This window comes from Antennarius striatus, chromosome 5, assembly GCF_040054535.1.
Source record: "Antennarius striatus isolate MH-2024 chromosome 5, ASM4005453v1, whole genome shotgun sequence".
Taxonomy (NCBI): domain Eukaryota; kingdom Metazoa; phylum Chordata; class Actinopteri; order Lophiiformes; family Antennariidae; genus Antennarius; species Antennarius striatus.
Window position 1 is genome coordinate 20511866 of NC_090780.1, and position 19276 is coordinate 20531141.

Consider the following 19276-nt stretch of genomic DNA (forward strand, 5'->3'; position numbering starts at 1 on the left):
GATTGAAGGTTCGTTTCTCACTAGTCCCGCCCCCTCATGGGATTGGTGGCAGAGTCAGTTCATTCCCAATGGATCATGACAGATTCTCTCTCCCTGGTAATACGTAAAATATTCGTTCCTGTAAACAATTTAAACAATAAGAGGTAAACATATTAATGGTGGATCAATACGGTCTATTGACTAAAGATAGCTAGGTAATACAAACTGCTATGGAGAGATTGTGTAATACATAACAGAAAAGGCCGATATACACTTCTATAATCTGTTTTAAAATGTATTCATGATCAAGGTCAAAAGGTGGTGCACAACTCAAAGATATAAAAAATGCAAGTGAAAGATTTCAAATTGTTGTAGATTCAATTCCAGTTTTTGTGGGCTTGTTGGGAAAAGTGTCTGATCCTTATTTTTGAGTAGTTTGGAAAATGCACTTCCCACACGCTCCTGGTCGTAACACATTTGGGCTCTTTAATAAAAGATTTATTTCGAGAACATAAGGAATCATCAGTAATTTATAATTCAATTGATGATGTGTTAATTGTAAAAATGCATGGGCCTTATAGCCTTTCAGTTGAATGACAGTATAAACAGGAATACTTTCTCATGGCTAGAAAACTGTTTCCAAAGTTAAGACTCCTCTAATGTTCCTAAAGCACAGGATAAAGTTGCCTCACTGTAAGACGGTCTCAGGTTTAATTCTACCAAGAACATTTCTGTGCAGCGTTTGCTTGCTCTGTTCTCTCTGGGTTGTCCAGCTTCCTCACACCTCAAAAAACAAGGCATCGTAGCTAAATTGTCCATAGGTGTGAATGTGTGGGTGATTTTTACTTCAGGTTTCACTTACTCGTCTTCCTTAAAAATATAGTGCAATTACAGGCAGTGTTGGAGAGGATTTACAATTGAGTTTGTCAGGGCAACATCAGATTTTTTTTTCCTTTTTCTTTTCCTTGTATGCTTTTGTTTTGTGTTTATGTTATACCGTAAAACAGGTGGTATTTGTGTTTTTAATTAAATATAAATCAAGATTTAGTTAAATCTAATTTGATTTTATTCACAATATTTTTCAGAATCAGTAATTCTTGTGTCTCCCAAAATCATTTCTAACAATAAGTCTCCTTTTTATGGACTGCTGCTGCAGCTTCTTGAGCACCAATGTAGCGTGTTTGGGAAAATCTCTGAGACATCATGCCTCAGAGAATTTCTTCTTTTTGCCAATTTCAGGCCTATTTTGATTGTCTCTTTAATTCGGTGGTCTCTGCTTGGAGATATCTGAACAAAATCAGTTTGTGACTTAAAGAAGTTGAATATTTTGAACTTGATTTTTTGCTATTACATATGTTGGCCAAGGCACAGATTTCCATTTTTCCACTGTTAGAATAAACATAAACTTATCACTGTGGAATGGGGAGCATTCCTGGCAATGTGTCTGGTGGATTGTTCATAATACCAAAGGCAAGATCCCTGCCTTAGATTATTATATTGCAGATATAATAATCCTACCAAGTTTTTGGATTTAGAGGAATTTGGATTTAAAGGATTTTTTTTTTTAGGTTCCCTTGAAAAAATGGTTTCAAACTAAAGACAGCCCACAAAAATCGGTGAACACACAAAACCTGTCTGATATATAGTTTTATTCAGTTTCAAAGTAGAAAAGAGTTTCCCCAATTAGGCCAAGAAATGATCCGTTTCCTTAATCGTTCAAGTGTAAAAAGTTAAAGTGCCCGGATTTTTTTTCCATCTAAACAACAATCATATACCTCACCTTAATGTAAATTGTAAATAGTTTTTATTCCATACTGCTTCTCTTCCACCTTTTAATGCACCGACACCACGTCAAGTTCCTCGTGTGGTAAACTTTACTGTACCTGGCAATAAACTATTTTCTGATTCTGATAACAGGGAGAATAACATAAATTAGTTATTTCACACTCCGCCCCGCAAGGCGGCGCTATGCATAAATATAAAATATCATCCGTCACGAACAAGAAAAAAGAATCAGAAGAAGAAGAAAAACGAAGAAGAAGAAAACAAGAAGAAAGACATTGAACTATGGGTGCTGTCACAGATGGTTAGCAACACTTTAACTCCTTTTAAATCATACGAGTGGAAATCTATGTCAAAGTTTTTTAAATAGTATGATGTACACTGTCGTACATTAATAAACGAACTAACTTGACTCGTTGTGGAAGCTTGCTATCAAAACAAGCACTAGCCACAATGCTAGCTGCTAGCTCATCGGAACTTCTCGTACTATTTGACTGAGTCTCGTCTTCCTTCTTTTTGTAGATGAAGTTATACGGAAACGTCTTCTCATTGACGGAGATGGAGCTGGCGATGACCGCCGAATCAATGTGCTTCTAAAGAGTTTCACGAAATGGTGCAGCTCGCCTGGAACCGCGGAGGAAGGGTAAGTGGGCTCAGCATACCAGCGAGCCTTGGACTTGGTGGTGCATTAACTGTCCTGCATTTCTACTCAGGTTCACGCAGTATCAGAGGATGTTGGGTATTCTGGCTCAGTGTGAGTTCTCCATGGGCAAGACTTTAATGGTTTATGACATGAATCTCCGGGAAATGGAGAATTATGAGAAGATCTACAAAAACATTGGTAGGACACCTTGTGGATTCCAGGCCATGTATGCAGACGAGTTATTTGCAGTCCAGCGTGTGTGTATTCAGTATATGACATACAGTGTTTTATAAATGCACAGGGAGATGTATGGTGTTGTCTTATATAGTCTTACTAACTAATCTTGTCTTTATATTGCAGAACAAAACATCATGTCTGCACATGAGAAGATAGCAGAATGCAAAAAAGAAATTCAGAGGGCAAAGAGGATACGGAAAAATCGCCAAGGTAGTAATGTTTCAGTGCTCCAGCTTGATTAAGGCAGTTATTTAGTAATTTGAAGATATTATTTTTTTAGTATAAACAACGACAAATGCAACATTGGCTGTTTAGTTTTATCGTTTTAAGGAAACAATATTGTCGTTTTGACTTGTTATTGTGTTGTTATTCAACAGTTACTTTTGGAGACTTTCTCTACTTAAAAGACCACCAAACAAACAGAATAAAATTAAAGTTAAGTGAAAAATCTTAAGACAAAATAAGAACAGGATTTAGTGACATGCTATTGTTGATTGTTACAAGATTGTAACAAACAACAATAGCGTGATTGTTACAATCGTGTTACAATCCTGTTACAAGATTGTAACAACAGTCAGCTGTTCTTGCTTTACTTTGGTTGAACACATGTCACTTCACGTCCAAGAGGTTTTCTTTGGTTCTGACTAACTATTATATGTGGTTAGTTCACGCTGTCTGCCATCCTTCTCATTTAACTTTGTTTTATTTCCCTTCCAGAGTATGATGCTTTAGCAAAAGTTATTCAGCAACATCCTGACAGACATGAAACACTAAAGTAAGTCAGGGACTGACGCATTCCATAAGGATTATGAAAAGTTGTTGTGTTTCACACATTGGAGCAGGTCTGACTTTCGTGCTCGGTAGATTGATTAATTTTGCTTCAATCACTTTCAGGCAGTTGGAGGCTCTTGACAAAGAACTCCAGCAACTGTCTCACATCAAGGAGAATGTCGATGCAAAGGTACAAACACTTTTATCATCTCTTAATTTTAAACCTGTTACATCTTCAGTCATTTGTAATATTTATTTTTACTCTCACTTTTGCAGTTGGAGTTAAGGAAAAAGCAGTTCCATGTGCTGCTGAGTACCATACAGGAACTACAACAGACACTTGAGAGTGAGTAAACAGACATTTGGTTGCCATGTTTAGCATTCACGTTCTTGGCACAGCTCTTTTATATAATGTCAGCTGATCTGCTTCTAAATGTTTGTCTATTGCATTTGTTCAGTATTGAGATTAAAAGTTTTTATGTCTTGCTGATTTTTATCATTCCTAGATGATGATAAGTCAGACGATGACAACAATCATGGAAGCCCGACAGAGAATGGGGAATGAACATTTACCATTCCATGGAAACCAGTTTTAAATTAGTTGGATTTTTGGCTACAGTGATTTTTGTATGTGTTTTTGAATAAATGTGACTTGCCCATGTCTGCCTTATTTGTCTACCTGACCAGAGGGTTCGTAGATGTCTGGATCATAAATTCAATTAACTCTATTTTGAAAAATAAAGGAAGGTTGCAAGAAAGGATTTCATAATGATAGAGATGTATTAAACTGAAATAACGCAAGAAGGAAAATGTTCTAAGACAAAATCTATTAGCTTTGGTATAATGTATTGAAATCCCATGAGTACTCAAGTTGAACAATAGTTTTCATGGTTTAAAAAACTGAATAAACATTATTACTAAAATACTGACTTTCATTAGATTTTTAGGAACAGATTCGGTCAAGGAGTCGTTTGTCTCCCATCACTGGAATAGGAAACAATTGCATAAGTATTTAAAAAACCTTAAAGACAAGAAAAGCTGGTAAAATAATGATAGCGACAATTCCTTGATTGCTGAGGACAAGATCTTCACAAACTGGAGTTTAGAGTATACTGAAGGTTTAAGTTGACTTTTCTTTAATCAAAGTGCTTCTATGTCAAACTTTCATTTGTGGTTATTAGAAAATAAATCTTGATCTGGCACTGATGGATCAATGGAGTGGATTGTAGAGTGATGCCATTGAAGTATTGAAGCTGTTCATGTATTGGATTTGAATCTCTAGACCCTGATTATTCAGGCTTACATCATAAATCTGTTGAAATACCTAAACTGTGATCATAAAGATATATTCTTAAGTCATCATTGCTCATAAAAGATTACTGTTAATACCTTTGAAGGCAAGCAGAAAATAAACACCAGAATTTCTGATCATAAACCATGGAACAAGTATTATTTTGTAATTATTTTTATTACATCTTGTAGACAATAGTATATAAAAAGTCTTCATATATTGACCTTCAAATAGAATTTTTAACAGCTTTAACATCTAGTGCAAATCTTTCCCATTATATATCAGACGATTATCCTGCAACATCCGACTGTACTATCTGAAAAAGATAACAAATACAACATGCCGGTTAACAACTTTAGGTTTGTAGCCATCTCCACCCGTTAAAACTCCACCAGGTAAGTCCGGGCCAGTGTGAGGCGTTTGAGGCGACTTTGCAAAGCAGCTCTCGTGCTTCCAATGTCAATATCCTCTTTCAGCAGCAACTCTGAATTGTCCTTGTCCTGAAGAACCTGCAGCATCTCTCTATGCAGCTGGACGGCAGATTCCTGCAACATCTGGTAGCGAATCACCAGCGGGATCTGGTCAGCCAGACGCTGGATGGCGATCTGAAAGTATAGAGAAAGAGAAGTGTAAAAATACTTTGTCAAATCCTTGTTGTTTTTGAGCAATCCTCCTTTGTAAAGAAAACTTACTTTGTAATATGATTTCAGGTGCAACATTAACTGCTCAAGTGTTGCATGATTATCCTCACGGTTTGGAGGATATTCTTCCTCCTCCTCCTCCTCTCCCTCCATCTCTTTCCTGCTCTCACTCAAGCTGTTGCTGTACGTCCTATCCTGAGAGTAAACAAGCATCTCCATCCTGAACTGGGTTCTCAGCATGGTTTCTGCAGAAGACTCCTTCTCATGCTTTATGGATTCAATCTTTGTCTGCAAAGCAAAATCTCTGTCAAGTCGGATCAAGCCTGTTTATTTGTGTAGCTTGTTTAAAATACATTACAGTGTTGTGCTGAAATAAATAAATGGATAACAGATCAATTCACCAAATAAAATATTGCAATAAATGAAATCAAATGAGCTATAGAAAGAGAAATAGACTAAATAAAACCAGAAACATCTTGTGAAGTATTTGGTGTCTTCAATTACACTAGGCTAGTGGGGGAAAAAAAACATTTGTAATTGCAAACTGACTGGTCGTCAGTGCTAGTGTGAATGAATCTGGATACCACATTCAAACTGCAATAAAAATGCTACCTTGGCTGTTTTCACAAGATTAGGAAATCCAGAAAAGCTGTTCTGGGCCAGCTGTATGAAAACCTTCCTAATGGCATCTAGAGGGAACAGAAATCAAAAATAATTTAGCAGCTTAATTTCGACTGAGTCCTTTGATGGTGGTTGTCCAATAATTAAAAAAAAGCACAAGCAAAACGGATGACAACACACACATTATCCAATCACATACCTCCTATGGTTTTAAGCCTCTTCACAGCTGGTTCTTCTAGAAGTTTAATCTGCTCCTTGACCATTTGCTCAAAGATCTTGTAGTTGATGAATCCTGGTAGTTCTCGTCCACGGTACTTCTCCTCATACTCCTCTACTTCTTTCTCAATCTTCCTGTTGACTGCAACACACTGTCTTATTTTTCGGGCTCATTGATGGAAAGCTAAAGAAGCAAATCAAAATATTACACTCACACTTTTCTCCTGAACGATCCAAGTAAGCGATCCACTCCCCAAACTCTCTTCTGAGCATAGAAAACACGTTGAACCTGTCTCCACACTTGAGTTCCTCCCCCACAGTCAGACTGGCAGCATCCTGAATGAACTCTGTCACTTTCTGCAGCACAAACAAACAATAAGTTCAAATTCATACTTTTGTGATATTGTCCTTGTGGCCACATGTTAGCGTGTGGGACCTCACGTCAATGAGGAAGAGGAGTCTCTCAGCTTTATCAGTTGGGGGTCCGTTGCCATATCTCTCCAGCTCTGCATGTGTTTGTGATATTTTATCCTCGATTTGCTCTTCCAGCCGAGGAAGCGATTTCTGCAAATCACACATGGGTCCAAACTTTAGTTCAAATTTGATAAGGTATTTCTATCAAGAGGAAGCCACAAGAAACATTACTGTACCTCGATGTGATGCACCAGTTCAATTGTGAGTTTCTCAGCTAGTTTAGGAACAGTAGCATGGCCATCACAGTAGAGAGTGCTGTAGCATGAATATAAAAAAAAAAGTTCATGTGATGTGACATTTGTAATTTCAAACTGCAGCAACAACGGATGATCATAGCAATATTGGTTCAAGTTATCCAAAAGGAATGAACTTACTGGAAATACACATGGTCTTCAAAAAAGGCTTTCTCTTTTTCTATTGCTTCACTAAGAGACACCCTCTCTGTGATCTCCTTCTGACCTCTGCACCTGACGATCATGTAGCCCTTCTTCAGGTGAATGACCTCGTTATGGACAATGTCAATGACTGACTCTTCTGTGCCTTTGTCCACTAGATCAGGCTTGGTCAAGATACCTGAGGGAACATGGACAAAAAAGTATCTCAAAGTCAAGTAATTTTACCAGGTGGGCTTTTTTTCGCCATTTAGTCTTTGCCATTTACCCAGAGTCCTCTCTCCATCAGGATCCACCTCCTGTGCCATCTTCAAAGCCTCTGTGGTCGCTATGTCCACGTTGCATGGAACAACAACTAGGCTGATGGTCTCTTGTTTTTGGATAAATTTCTGGATCAGTCTCTTAATCTGAAAGCATTGATTCATATTGTACATTGTATCATAAATAGTGTACAAATAGGATAATTGTTCCAAGTGATTATGTTACTTCAGTTTGCACGATGAGTTCATACAACAAGACTGTATCTGTGTAGTTTAAGGTTAGGGTGTAAAAGTATGGCATTCCTACTTAATGCCTGAGGCTTGTCTTAGTAGAATGATATGTATGGGAAGTGTGATCTTACTGTGGGCCGGGACACCAAAAACCAAGAGCCACGACTGAATTCCAGGAATTCAGTCATGGTTGTAGAAATCTATATATAGTACTGTAATGTTAAAGTTGTGTGACTATATTAGAATTCAAAACGTAATGTAATTGCGTCATCACATATTCATCTAGATGATTTTGCCATCTCTAACCTATTTTTATTTCTATGTTTGTGTGATGTGGCAGGAGTGTAATGAAGACGGTTCTAACATTAAGCTCACTAGAGTGATAGATCAGAGCTGTACAGACAAAACCAAAATGACAGGAAGTAGCAAATGGAGCAGACAAATCAATATATCTCTGCTGAGTGCGCATCAGACATACGTACATTCCCATGTATAAATGGGCATTTTAAGTAAGACTAGTAATGAATAATTGCTCTAAACCAATTGATTACCTGGTCTCCAATGTTCTCTGGTTGTCCCTTCACAGCTACCCTGGCAATGCCAGGCAGGTCGATGAGTGTCAGGTCTGGAACATCAGGAGAGGCAATCTCAAGACTGATGAGATCATCGCTGATTCCCATTCCGACTCCAGCCATTTCATCTTGAGCTGTAGGGAGAGGAAATCATGGGTGGTCAATTAAAAAAAAAAAACGCTTATTATTTGAAACCTAACAGAAAGGGCCATTTCATGAATGGATTTTAAAAATAATTTAAACTTCTGTGTGCTGGACCTTCTCTAATTTTTTTCTCCACATCTGCAGGGGCTTCGATCTCTTCCTCATGGTCCTGGTAGCATATCTTTCCATACCAGTCCTCTCCTTCTTTCTTTCTCTTCATTTTCAGTTCAAGAGGACAACGTGTTACAATGCCTGAAAATCAAGAGTATATATCAGACTTACATTGAAACATTAACATTTATTAATAGTAAGACTCTTTTTACGGCCTTCTTATGAATGTTAATGAAAGCCCTTTATAATTCATTACAATAAAAATAACACCACCACATTAACTTTGTTAATTGGCTTTTGGCTGCTTCATCAAAGAATTAAGTATTATTATGCTGTTGTTAGAAGTTGGTTATGTACTGTAATCTGCAGCAACCACACTGGAGCTTGTTAAGGTTAATTGTTAGCTTTTTTAAATACATTCAAGCCTTAAGAAATGTTCAGCCAGAAATACATTCCTTTGCACACTTAGGCCGTAACATATTTAAAATAATAATGATAGTTATAATAATACATACTGTTTATTTAGATAAATACACAAAAACCCGCTACAAGGAAAAAATCTAAAGAAAAACAGAAAGGCATAAAAGTTGAGATTAAGAACATAGGAAAACAGAGAATGTGGACATTTTTAAACGCAAACTCAAGACCTACCTTTTTAGCTTGGCTTTTAACTAAAAATGTATTTGTTTATTTTCTTTTTTAATTATCATTTTTAACTTTTTAGTCTGGCTCTTAATTGAATCTTATTTTATTAGTTACGGATTTATTTATTTTACCTTTTTAGACTGTTTTTTAATTGAATTTTATTCATTTGATTATTTTTACCAATTTAGTCCGCCTCTAAATGTATTTATTTTAGAACTTGTATGTACTAAATTTTAATCTATACAGTCATCTTTTTTCTCATTATTGATTAACTTCTCTGGTGTTTCCTGACTTCAAAGTGGCGAGTGTAGGACAGCGTATCCTCTATGGTCTTAACTCCTCAGTATTAAATTAGTGTGTGTGTGTGTGTGTGTGTGTGTGCGTGCGTGTGTGTGTGTGTGTGTGTGTGTGTGTGTGTGTGTGTGTGTGTGTGTGTGTGTGCGCACGCACCTTGGGGAAAAAGGGAGATATTTCTTGTGTCTATTGTTTGTTGTATTGTTTTTTATATAAAGCACTTCGGGTTGCTCATATTGTATGAAAAGCGCTTTATACATAAAGTTCGATTGATTGATAAAACATTAATCAAACATTTCCATTGCTGAGGTCAAAAATGCATAAATAATGGAAAATACCAGTAAGAAGAACAGTGGTCAGCGAGATTAAAGCCAAGCCTCAGGTAACAGGAGTTCTGAAAGTACACTGTTCAGACACCGTAGAACAGTGGTCCCCAACCTTTGTTGCGCCACACACCAGCCTTCATTTGTAAATGTAAATGTAAATACTTTATTAATCTCTGTAGGGAAATTATTAGCACACTCTTTATCACACAAATTTGCCCAATAATCGTCAATGACGCCAGGACGGCTGTAGTCAACACATTAAACAACCTTTTTTTTTTCATAAATTGTAAGCAAAATTATTTAATGCAGAACGAAAATCCTTTTTAATAAGAAATAATTATAATAAAAAACTCAGTTCCAGTGACTGCGCTGAGGTTTATTTTGAAATACAGCAATTTACAATCAGTGCATTCAACGTAGGAGAAATACTACAGTAATCAATTCTACGCATTTGCTGACCAGGTTATCTCTGTGTCCTTCACTGGTGTGGGGAACACAGAGCTGGGATTTCTCATTCCATTCTTATCAAAAGGATCCCAACTCAAGACCCTACACATACAAAGAATTATTTGTATTTGTTTGCCAATTCTTCCATGTCATCTATTCCAAATTTTTAACGTTAAAGTGATGTGGGTAGGAAGATTTGACCTTAATAACATTGTTCATGATATCCTATAGTTTCTTGATGAAGTTCTTATTTTCTGCTGGTAGATTACAATACAATTACAATATTCTTTCTTGCAAGCTCTCATCGTGGCATTTATTTCTATATTTCTTATATCTGGCCCTATGTAGCTTTCCTACTACTTACATACAGTGCTGTGGAGTTTGCTTATGGAGCATGCATTAGCAGTAAAAAATTATATATATATGATGCTAAAATAATCTGAAATTATTTTATCTGCAGCCCTACAGGGCCACAAACCAGTATCAACTGTAGGCTGGTCTCAAGACCAGTTAAATGCTTACGTTGTGGCAGGAAGGGCATTGAGCAAGTGTACTTCTTAAAGTGTACTTCTTAAAAAACCTTAGTCAAGCAAATATAAGCGTTCACCTAAAAATGAAAAAAAAAAAAAAAGGGGATAACACACTAAGGTGACCCCTGACAAGACAAACCAAAAGGATATTTGGAGTGTTATTTATTACAATATTGTTCTCTTTGTTTGAGTTGGAATAAATAAATAAATCTAGAAGCAAAACATTTAGGCTGTTGGGACTTAAAAAATGCAGTCACTGAAAAAAATCTAATCTGCAAAGACAATGTAGTTCTTTCTTGGTGGATATATTTCTTACCACTTCCTCTTGGAAGAGCCACACCTGACAGCGCCTCCAACACAGAACTCTTCCCCGAGCTCTGGTCTCCAATCACGGCGATAGCAGGCAGAGCCAAGTCCCTCTCTACCCCCAGAGAGCGGAGAGAGTCTATGAGGTCGATGCAGGGACGCACCTTCTCCTCGTAATGTTGGTTCAGGGTGTTCATGATGATGGTTTCTAGTCTTCCTCAGTGCGTGTTTGAAGTAATAAAACTTTGATAAAGTTTTCTGAAAGGAATGTTAGAGGTAGAGTCAGTAAAGGTCGCCCCGGTAGTCTTCAACACGACACTGACGCAGCAGAAAGGAATCTGTGGTACTTAAGGAGAGACAAATGAAACCGAAACCTACTCTGGCCTTCGTTTCTTCGAAGTGAGAGACAAATAACAATGCGGTTTCTGGTTTTCTTGCTGTGCGTCACCTACAACGGGGTTTTTTGACCGTTTTTTTGTTGTTTTGTTTTGTTTAAAGGGGTGATGTATTGCAATTGTCAGCGTTTGTGTGTGTTAGTCCGTCCGTCCGTCCGTTAGTCCATCGCGTATCTACGCAACCATTGCTGATGGAAAGATGATATGAAACACAAATAAATCAACGAAGGGGGATAAAATGAGATGATGACCTTGACCTTGAGAAAAGTAGGTCAAGGTCAAATTTTAACTTTTGTTCACTCAGGAACTGGATAAGATAGAAAGACGAGGGAGAAGGCCAGTGTAAGATCAAAGTAGTAGCTTTGATCTATGAAAGTAGGTAGGAGCACTACCTTTGATCTTTGATCTATGCAAGTAGGTCAGGGTAAAATTTTGAATTCAGGGATGTCGCAGTCTGTGACTGCACTGGTTCTATTTTTTTATTTAAATCCGTGTCACCAGGGGAAATGATAGTAAACACGAAACAGGGATACTTTCTGCTGTATTGTTGCCTTCTTTGCTTCTTTTATTTGCCACTGCGCATACTTGTGCCTTCATCTGGGTCAGAATCTTGTCCAGGGTCGAGTTCGGAGTTAGCATTTTTCCTTTTTGAAAACTTCTCCATCATCATTTCCTCCACCTGTCAGGTGCGTCAATAAATGTTTGGCGTCCGAGAAGGAGCAGCGCTGTCAGAAGCATGCTGCACCCCACCGACCAATGATGCGATCGCCAATATGGAGCCAAAATATTACACATTAGTAATACCACAGTATCATCAGCATGAGGAAAGTAATCTTTCAGTTTCAGTTCAGAGTAATTCATACAATGTTCGAAACACAGACATGGACTAACATCATATTCAATAATGGGCTAATGGCTAAAATCAGTACTTCAACTTTATTTTGTAATCACAAAAATGCAGTTGTAAAATAAAGGTCTTGTGAGAATATTGCTTTATTATGATACAATTTTGCTTTAATAACTTTGATTTATTGAGCAGATTTAAATGATGTGTAAAACATGGCAGCCATGAATTCTGCAGACAAATTATTTTATGGAATGTTTTGTTTTCGTTGCAGCTGAATTAAAAGTTGAATATGTTCATAGTAAAATCAGTCAACAGGGTCCGTGCCTTTAGCAGGCGGTTTTGGCGGTTCTGAAGGTGCGTTCTCAAGGTTTTTATGCCAGGGTCTTCTTGGAGAAGGGAGTCAGTTTTCTTCTTATCCCGAAAGATCAGCAGCATCTCCCTCTGCAGCTGGATGGCAGACTCCTGCAACATTTGGTATCTGATCACCAGAGGGATCTGGTCAGCCAGACGCTTGCCAGCAATCTGAAGTGGGGAGAGGTGACAGTGAACAAAAGCATTTATCTGTACCCCTTTATGCCACAAAAATGTATGATTAATAGTTGGATTATACCTCTTAAAAATTGCATTACTTCATATAATTTGAATGCCTGCTTCATTTTCAGAATTTTAATTTATTTCTGGTAACATTTATACTCTTCATACATACATAACTTTGCAACCTTTATACAATGAGAGGAGGTAAAGAATAAAATGTTTTATTGTTCCACATTGCAAAACTAGTCTGATGTCAAATGATGACTGGTTATAGGGGATAGAATTAACCATGTCGTGACATTTCATGCAAACTCAAGGTTACCTGTTTTTAATTTAAGTTCCCATCTAAATGTTGATTATAAAACAGGCTACTGAAATCATTTTCAAGAGGTCAGAAAGATATTGACAGATGTGAACTTCACATAGAAATAACCAATTACAGGTTTGTTTGTGGCCGGAATAAATATTTAATTACAGGTGAATGCAAGATTTTATTTCTTTTCTACCATTATAGTGTAATTAAAATTTGTGGAAAATGTTACAGTGTTTTCTAAATTTGACTTACTTGGTAGTAGGATTTAAGGTGTCTGACCATCTCTTTTAGGGTGGCCCCACTGTTATCATTGCTCACAGTGCTGTTGATGCTTGTTCTCCCAAACCCACAGTTCAAAACAGCAGAGTCACTTTTTTCCTCTTCTCTCTTCCGCTTCCCTAATTTCTTGCTGTATGTTAAATCCTGAGTGTAAACAACGGCCTCCATCTTAAACTGAGTCCTCAGTATGGACTCTGCTTCAGCCTCCTTCCCCTTTCTGATGTCTTCAATCTTCATCTAAAAATAAAAACATGCATTGACGTGTTTTCAGGAAATATTCAACCATGTCTATTCATGTGTCAAAAATAACAGAGGATAATGGAAATTACACCTTAGCTGTCCTAATAAGATTTGGAAACCCAACAAAGCAGCTCTCTGTCACCTCAAACATCTCTTTTTTCACAATTTCTATGAACAAAAGAAAAGACAAAGGTAAACAACAAAGGGAAAACTAATGACTTAAATATTTTACATATCCAGTCCTACAATCACTGCAGCTTCATGGTGAGACATGCCTGCCACTTCTTTTAGTTTCAAGACCGCAGGTTCTTCCAGCTGCTGAATCTCAGCTTTGACTATGCCCTCAAAGGTCTTGTAATTTATGAACCCTGGTAGCTCTCGTCCACGGTGTTTTCTTTCATACTGAGTCACCTCCTTCTCAATGTTCCTGCTGACTGCAATAGAATTCATGAAAAAAAGTCAATCAAAACCTAAGTAGGTATAAAACATATAACCAAGTTTGTTGATGTACTTACATGTGACCCCAGACTGGTCTATCATGTTTTTCCATGAATCAAACTTCATTCTTATAATAGAAAAGATATTGCTACTGACTCCAAACTTGAGTTCCTCCCCTGAAGTGAGGCTGAAAATTTCCTTCGAAAATTCTGTCAATTTCTAAAATGAAACAGATTCACATGAAAGGGCAAATCGTTTTTTTTTAGATGGTCAAATCCTTTTGTTTACATGTTTCATTTGGAGGTACAGTATTTTGTGAAAGCCAAATATGATATCAAGCCCACTCACATCGATGAGGAAGACAAATCTCTCAGATGCATCCGACGGAGGTCCGTTGCCATATTTGTCCAGGTCCTGCTGAGTCTGCTTTAGCTTCCTTTCTATCTGATCTTCAAGGTTAGGTAGAGATTTCTAAAAATTATGTACGAGTCACACCTTTAGCACACAGACTGGACAAAGTATAGACTGTTGAATACAAAGCACCAGAAAGCACCTGGATGTGATGCACCAGCTCAACAGTCAGTTTTTCAGCCAGTTTAGGAATAGTGGCATACCCTTCATTTTGGAGAATCCTACAAGAAAAATGAAAGATCACCCCAATACGTCCTGCGCCTTTTGTTAAATGGTATGTCGCTATTTGCATCATCATCCCAAAAGAATGAACTTACCGGAAATGTGCATGATCTTTAAAAAAGGCATTCTCCCTTGCTGCTGCTTCACTAAGAGACACCTTCTCTGTGATCTCCTTCTGACCCCTGCACCTGACGATCATGTAGCCCTTCTTCAGGTGGATGACCTGGTTATAGATGATATCAAGGACTGTTTGTTCTGTACCTTTGTCCACCAGATCAGGTTTGGTCAAGATACCTGAGAGTGGGTAATAGAGAGAGAAAGGGGGAGAAAAGTGAATTTAAAATGCAAAGATTACAACAATGTTGAACATTTAATTATCAGATTCTCTGTTTCAAAAATACAGTATACTTACCCAGAGTCCTCTCTCCATCAGGATCCACCTGCTGCGCCATCTTTAAAGCTTCCGTGGTCGCTATGTCCACGTTGCTTGGGACAACAACCAGGAGGATGGTCTCTTGTTTTTGGATAAACTTCTGGATCAGTCGCTTAATCTGCAGGCATTGACATTTTATCAACTGTCAGTATAAAGTTACTATATAGGAACGTTAAAATTATTTCCATGTAAAAATCAAAAAGAAAAATTGTATTAAAATCAGGGCTGTCAGTTTAACGCCTTTGTTAGATTAATTATGCTGCAAATTAACGCGCTATATTTAAATTTGGCCCATTGAGGGACCCGTAGGCTGCAGTGGTACGTCACTTCGTACCTGCCCCACTAGTCAAAAGCAGAGTGACTGACAACAGAGATGGACGCGACACAGGAGAGCGAGGCAAGCCCACTCGGACCTTTGGGCGGAAAGCTTATTTATTAAAATAACAAAGACAGGACTATGAACAAAAACGCAGTGATTTGTACCTTTTGTAAAAGAGAATTTTCATGTCACTGAAGCAGCTATCCTCTCTTGCTCACAAATACCTGGCTACCCCTGCCACGTCTGTGCAATGTGAGAGACTCTTTTCACTCGCAGGCAATATCAATCAAAAGAAGAGGGCAGCCTTACACTCAGACAATGTAAACAAGCTTGTTTGAATTTCATTTATAAAGCACACTTAACCAATAAAAATGTGGATTTCAAATCTTCTCTTCTTGGTGCATTCTATTAATTAGTCATGCACTATAATTTTGTAATGTCCTAGAATTCAAAATCTTTATTTTAGGGGCCTTTAGAAGTTATGAGATTAAAATGTGATTAATTAGATTACTTAATTACAAATCCTGTAATTAATAAGATTAATTTTCTTAGTCGCCTGACAGCACTACTTAAAATCAAAATATTAGAAGGCAGAACTACTCATCCTGTTAAATTCATGGACACCTTTTGACTGACTGTGTGTAGTACATATCGATAACTTCACTGCTGCATTCATTAGAGCTCAAACACAATCATTCTTATTGAGGTTCCTTGTTTGAGCTGCATTCATAACAACAGCTATTTTCATGGTAAGTCGTCACTTTGAAAGGTATCTGTCACTGACGCAAAATCCTGCCACTAGTTGGTATGTGACCTGTTGAGTTCAAGATGATTTGGGAGATTATTCGTTTACATCGTTTACACCAGATTTCATAGCAATTTATCCAATTGTCTCCAGGTATTTTGAATCAAATTACAGAAGTTCTGAAAAAATCACACCTGGTCTCCAATATTCTCTGGTTGTCCCTTCACAGCTACCCTGGCAAGGCCAGGCAGGTCAATGAGCGTCAGGTCTGGAACATCACAAGAAGCCACTTCCAGGCTGATGAGCTCATCACTCAGCCCAGAGCCCGGCCCGGCTATGTCATTCTGAGCTAGAGAGAGAAGATAATGAGTGATGTGGTGACCTGGTTCCAGACAGGGGTCAAACTCTGCAGTGTCAGTGGCCTTTACATTTTCTAAGAATGATAATGTAGCTAAGCCCGTAGCTTATATTTGTGGACGTATAATGGTCTGAATAGAAGGAAAAGACCATCTCAGCAAAGGTGAAGAGGATTTTAGGGGTCAAAGAGAACCTTTCTGGATCACACTGGTTTCATCTCTCAAATGGCAACATCAGTTAAGGTCAATTTTTAAACTCGAAGGACAATCTTTTCTTGATACTCCTAAAAATAAGTTCATATAATAAGTGAAATAACTGTCAGTAACTGTTATTTGGAAAACATGACCACATTCTACGACATATAGTATTGTTACTTGATGGTAGAGTTGCCTACTTATGCCTAGAGACGTAAGTCAGCAGCGTCAAAGTTGAAGCTGAGGAACACTGAAGATAAAAACTAAATGTATATGATTCAGGTGTTAGGAAAGAGAACGTGCGTAAATCATTTCAATGCCTTCAGTACAGTACTTATAGCAATGGCATTTAAAAGTGAAGTACTGTATACTGCACCTTTTCTAATTTTGCTTTCCACGCTTGCAGGTTGTGTTATCTCTTCATCGTGGCCTTTATAGCTTATCCTTCCATACCACTTTTTTCCATTTTTCTTCCTCTTCATCCTCAGTTCAAGAGGACATCTTGTAACAATGCCTGAAAAAGGTAGAACTCACTGCACTGAGTGAAAAGATAGATTAAACATGATCAATCATACTTTGGTGTATGGCTTTTTACTTATAAACCAATCCTTTACATCTAATTGTGTATGAATATACAGTCACTAATAATAATGTCACTTCAGGGATATAAAACAAGGAATGATTGGCCCTTGGAATCAACGGGCCTTTGTAAAATTCAGCCAAGTCCAGCCAATATGCTTTTGTCATACTCAGTTATTGCCCTCCTCTCCTTCTTAATATGACATTTTTGAATATTTGCAATGTTTTCTCATCAACTATTAGCAGATGTATGCTATTATTAATTTTAATTTGTTGAAGTTAATCCATTACTAATATTTTCTTTCCCCTTTCTTGGGGGAAGACAGAGATAAAACCCAATGAAATGAAGGTTTCCATGAAACTACAGACAATTTGATCAGTTGTTGTCCTTTATGTTGTGTATTTATTGAAAAAAAAATTAGGTAGTTCTTCTTGATGAAATTCTTTAAAAAAAATAAAAAATAAAAAAATATATATACATATATATACTGTATATATACTGTATATATATACACAGTACATACAGTATATATACATATATATTGTACATATATAGTGTAGATATACAATATACACACACATACACACACATTTGAGTGTGTGTATGTGCTGCAACGTCAATGGAAAGTCCAGTAGAAAAAAATGATTGATTGATTGATTGATTTTTGAAACTTGCAACGACAATCCAGTTCTCTCTTACTGTACATGAAGAATACTCATTCGTCGGTGGATATATTTCTTACCACTTCCTCTTGGAAGAGCCACACCTGACAGCGCCTCCAACACAGAACTCTTCCCCGAGCTCTGGTCTCCAATCACGGCGATAGCAGGCAGAGCCAAGTCCCTCTCTACCCCCAGAGAGCGGAGAGAGTCTATGAGGTCGATGCAGGGACGCACCTTCTCCTCGTAATGTTGGTTCAGGGTGTTCATGATGATGGTTTCTAGTCTTCTGTCGAGGGGTAAATAGACGAATAGACAAAACTGAAGCGAAGGAAGCCGTTCTTTCAGGATGACAGGATCACAAAACCCGTTTCACTGTGGTGAAGAAAAGAGCAGCAAATGAAACCAAAGGCAGACGGAGATGCAGAGCTGGTTCCGAGAAATAGAAACTGACCGGATTTAGGTTTCGTTTCTTGTATTTGACATAGAAATGGTGACGGCAGGAGGAGTGAGTGGAAAACGTGAATTTGACATAAGTTTTCGTGTTGTCTACTATTTATCTGCATACATTAAAAAAAAAAAAAAAAAAAAAAAAGTCAAACATCAACCCGATGGACCCTTAAAGCCACTCCTGAAATCATTTGAGTGACTTACTCCAATCGACCTCTTGCAATAGCACAACACATACGTGCCCTGAGATTCTGAGGACCACAAACTAATGTTATCAACAGAACAGCAGTTGTTGAAAGCGTTGTTCCTGAAATAATGACAGAAAAAACAGTATTTGATTTCGTATTTTGTATACAGCAGGACGTGTCCGTGAGCCATTTGTTGGACATGGATATTTGACTTGTTCATATTGTTTCGATACTTGCATCCTGGTTATGGTTGAACTATAAAAGGGATGGGGGGGCTGATAGTGTAATAATAGTATTAATTCATACGTGTCCTCTTATTTTGAGAAACAAAATTACTAAAGTGATTAAAAGCAATTGTTGCTGATCGACCACTGCCGAAACCCGGGATCGAACCAGGGACCTTTAGATCTTCAGTCTAACGCTCTCCCAACTGAGCTATTTCGGCTGTCCATGACGGCAACACGCCAATAAGCCCTGAACCCACCATATATGACGTCATCAGTGTCAGGAGAAGAGGCAGAGAAAACGGACTTTTCACACTAATTCTGTTTGTTGCGCATAAACTACAGTTCTGATCGTTGGAACAGTAGAAAGACAAGTCGAGACCTTTAATTTCTTTCAGTTGAGTGGAATGAAATCTTTAAAGATTAACGTTGTAGACACACACGAAGTGTAGACGCTTAGGGGCTGTTTACGTGAATACAGTAGTAGACAGTGTATGTCTGACCCCTGGTGGCCACTGATCGGTACAACACCCAC

General features: G+C 37.7%; 2 protein-coding genes and 1 non-coding gene across 3 annotated transcripts; 1 reads left to right on the forward strand and 2 right to left on the reverse strand.

Moving 5' to 3' along the window:
* The first annotated feature begins 1983 nt into the window (after positions 1 to 1983).
* Positions 1984 to 4072, forward strand: thoc7 (THO complex 7). Its single transcript, XM_068315697.1, has 8 exons — positions 1984 to 2065; positions 2284 to 2404; positions 2475 to 2602; positions 2765 to 2851; positions 3359 to 3416; positions 3536 to 3602; positions 3689 to 3758; positions 3919 to 4072. Exons 1-8 carry the CDS (start codon positions 2047 to 2049, stop codon positions 3975 to 3977), a joined length of 609 nt encoding a protein of 202 aa, XP_068171798.1. The 5' UTR covers positions 1984 to 2046; the 3' UTR covers positions 3978 to 4072.
* A 1011-nt stretch (positions 4073 to 5083) lies between these two features.
* On the reverse strand, positions 5084 to 18564 carry LOC137595603 (uncharacterized). Its single transcript, XM_068315816.1, has 25 exons — positions 17963 to 18564; positions 17017 to 17154; positions 16284 to 16438; positions 15005 to 15143; positions 14688 to 14886; positions 14513 to 14591; positions 14308 to 14430; positions 14037 to 14178; positions 13797 to 13955; positions 13613 to 13689; positions 13255 to 13518; positions 12435 to 12677; positions 11894 to 11987; positions 10924 to 11130; positions 8369 to 8506; positions 8090 to 8244; positions 7316 to 7454; positions 7030 to 7228; positions 6832 to 6910; positions 6623 to 6745; positions 6397 to 6538; positions 6165 to 6323; positions 5957 to 6033; positions 5396 to 5632; positions 5084 to 5308 (listed from the first exon to the last, which is right to left on the reverse strand). Exons 1-25 carry the CDS (start codon positions 18147 to 18149, stop codon positions 5084 to 5086), a joined length of 3879 nt encoding a protein of 1292 aa, XP_068171917.1. The 5' UTR covers positions 18150 to 18564.
* Positions 18565 to 18889: 325 nt separating this feature from the next.
* trnaf-gaa (transfer RNA phenylalanine (anticodon GAA)) lies at positions 18890 to 18962 on the reverse strand. The gene has a single exon. It is a non-coding gene; the product is annotated as a tRNA-Phe (tRNA).
* Between the last annotated feature and the right edge of the window lie 314 nt (positions 18963 to 19276).

Bases quoted from the DNA above. Each gene is read 5' to 3' on its own strand.
- LOC137595603 (XM_068315816.1), bottom strand. From the start codon at position 18,149: ATGAACACCCTGAACCAACATTACGAGGAGAAGGTGCGTCCCTGCATC. The intron at 14,887-15,004 runs GTAAGTATACTG...ACCCACTCTCAG, and splicing joins TGATGGAGAGAGGACTCTGG to GTATCTTGACCAAACCTGAT. The intron at 5,309-5,395 runs GTAAGTTTTCTT...CTATACTTTCAG, and splicing joins ACCTGAAATCATATTACAAA to ATCGCCATCCAGCGTCTGGC.
- thoc7 (XM_068315697.1), top strand. The intron at 2,603-2,764 runs GTAGGACACCTT...TTTATATTGCAG, and splicing joins GAAGATCTACAAAAACATTG to AACAAAACATCATGTCTGCA. The intron at 3,417-3,535 runs GTAAGTCAGGGA...AATCACTTTCAG, and splicing joins GACAGACATGAAACACTAAA to GCAGTTGGAGGCTCTTGACA.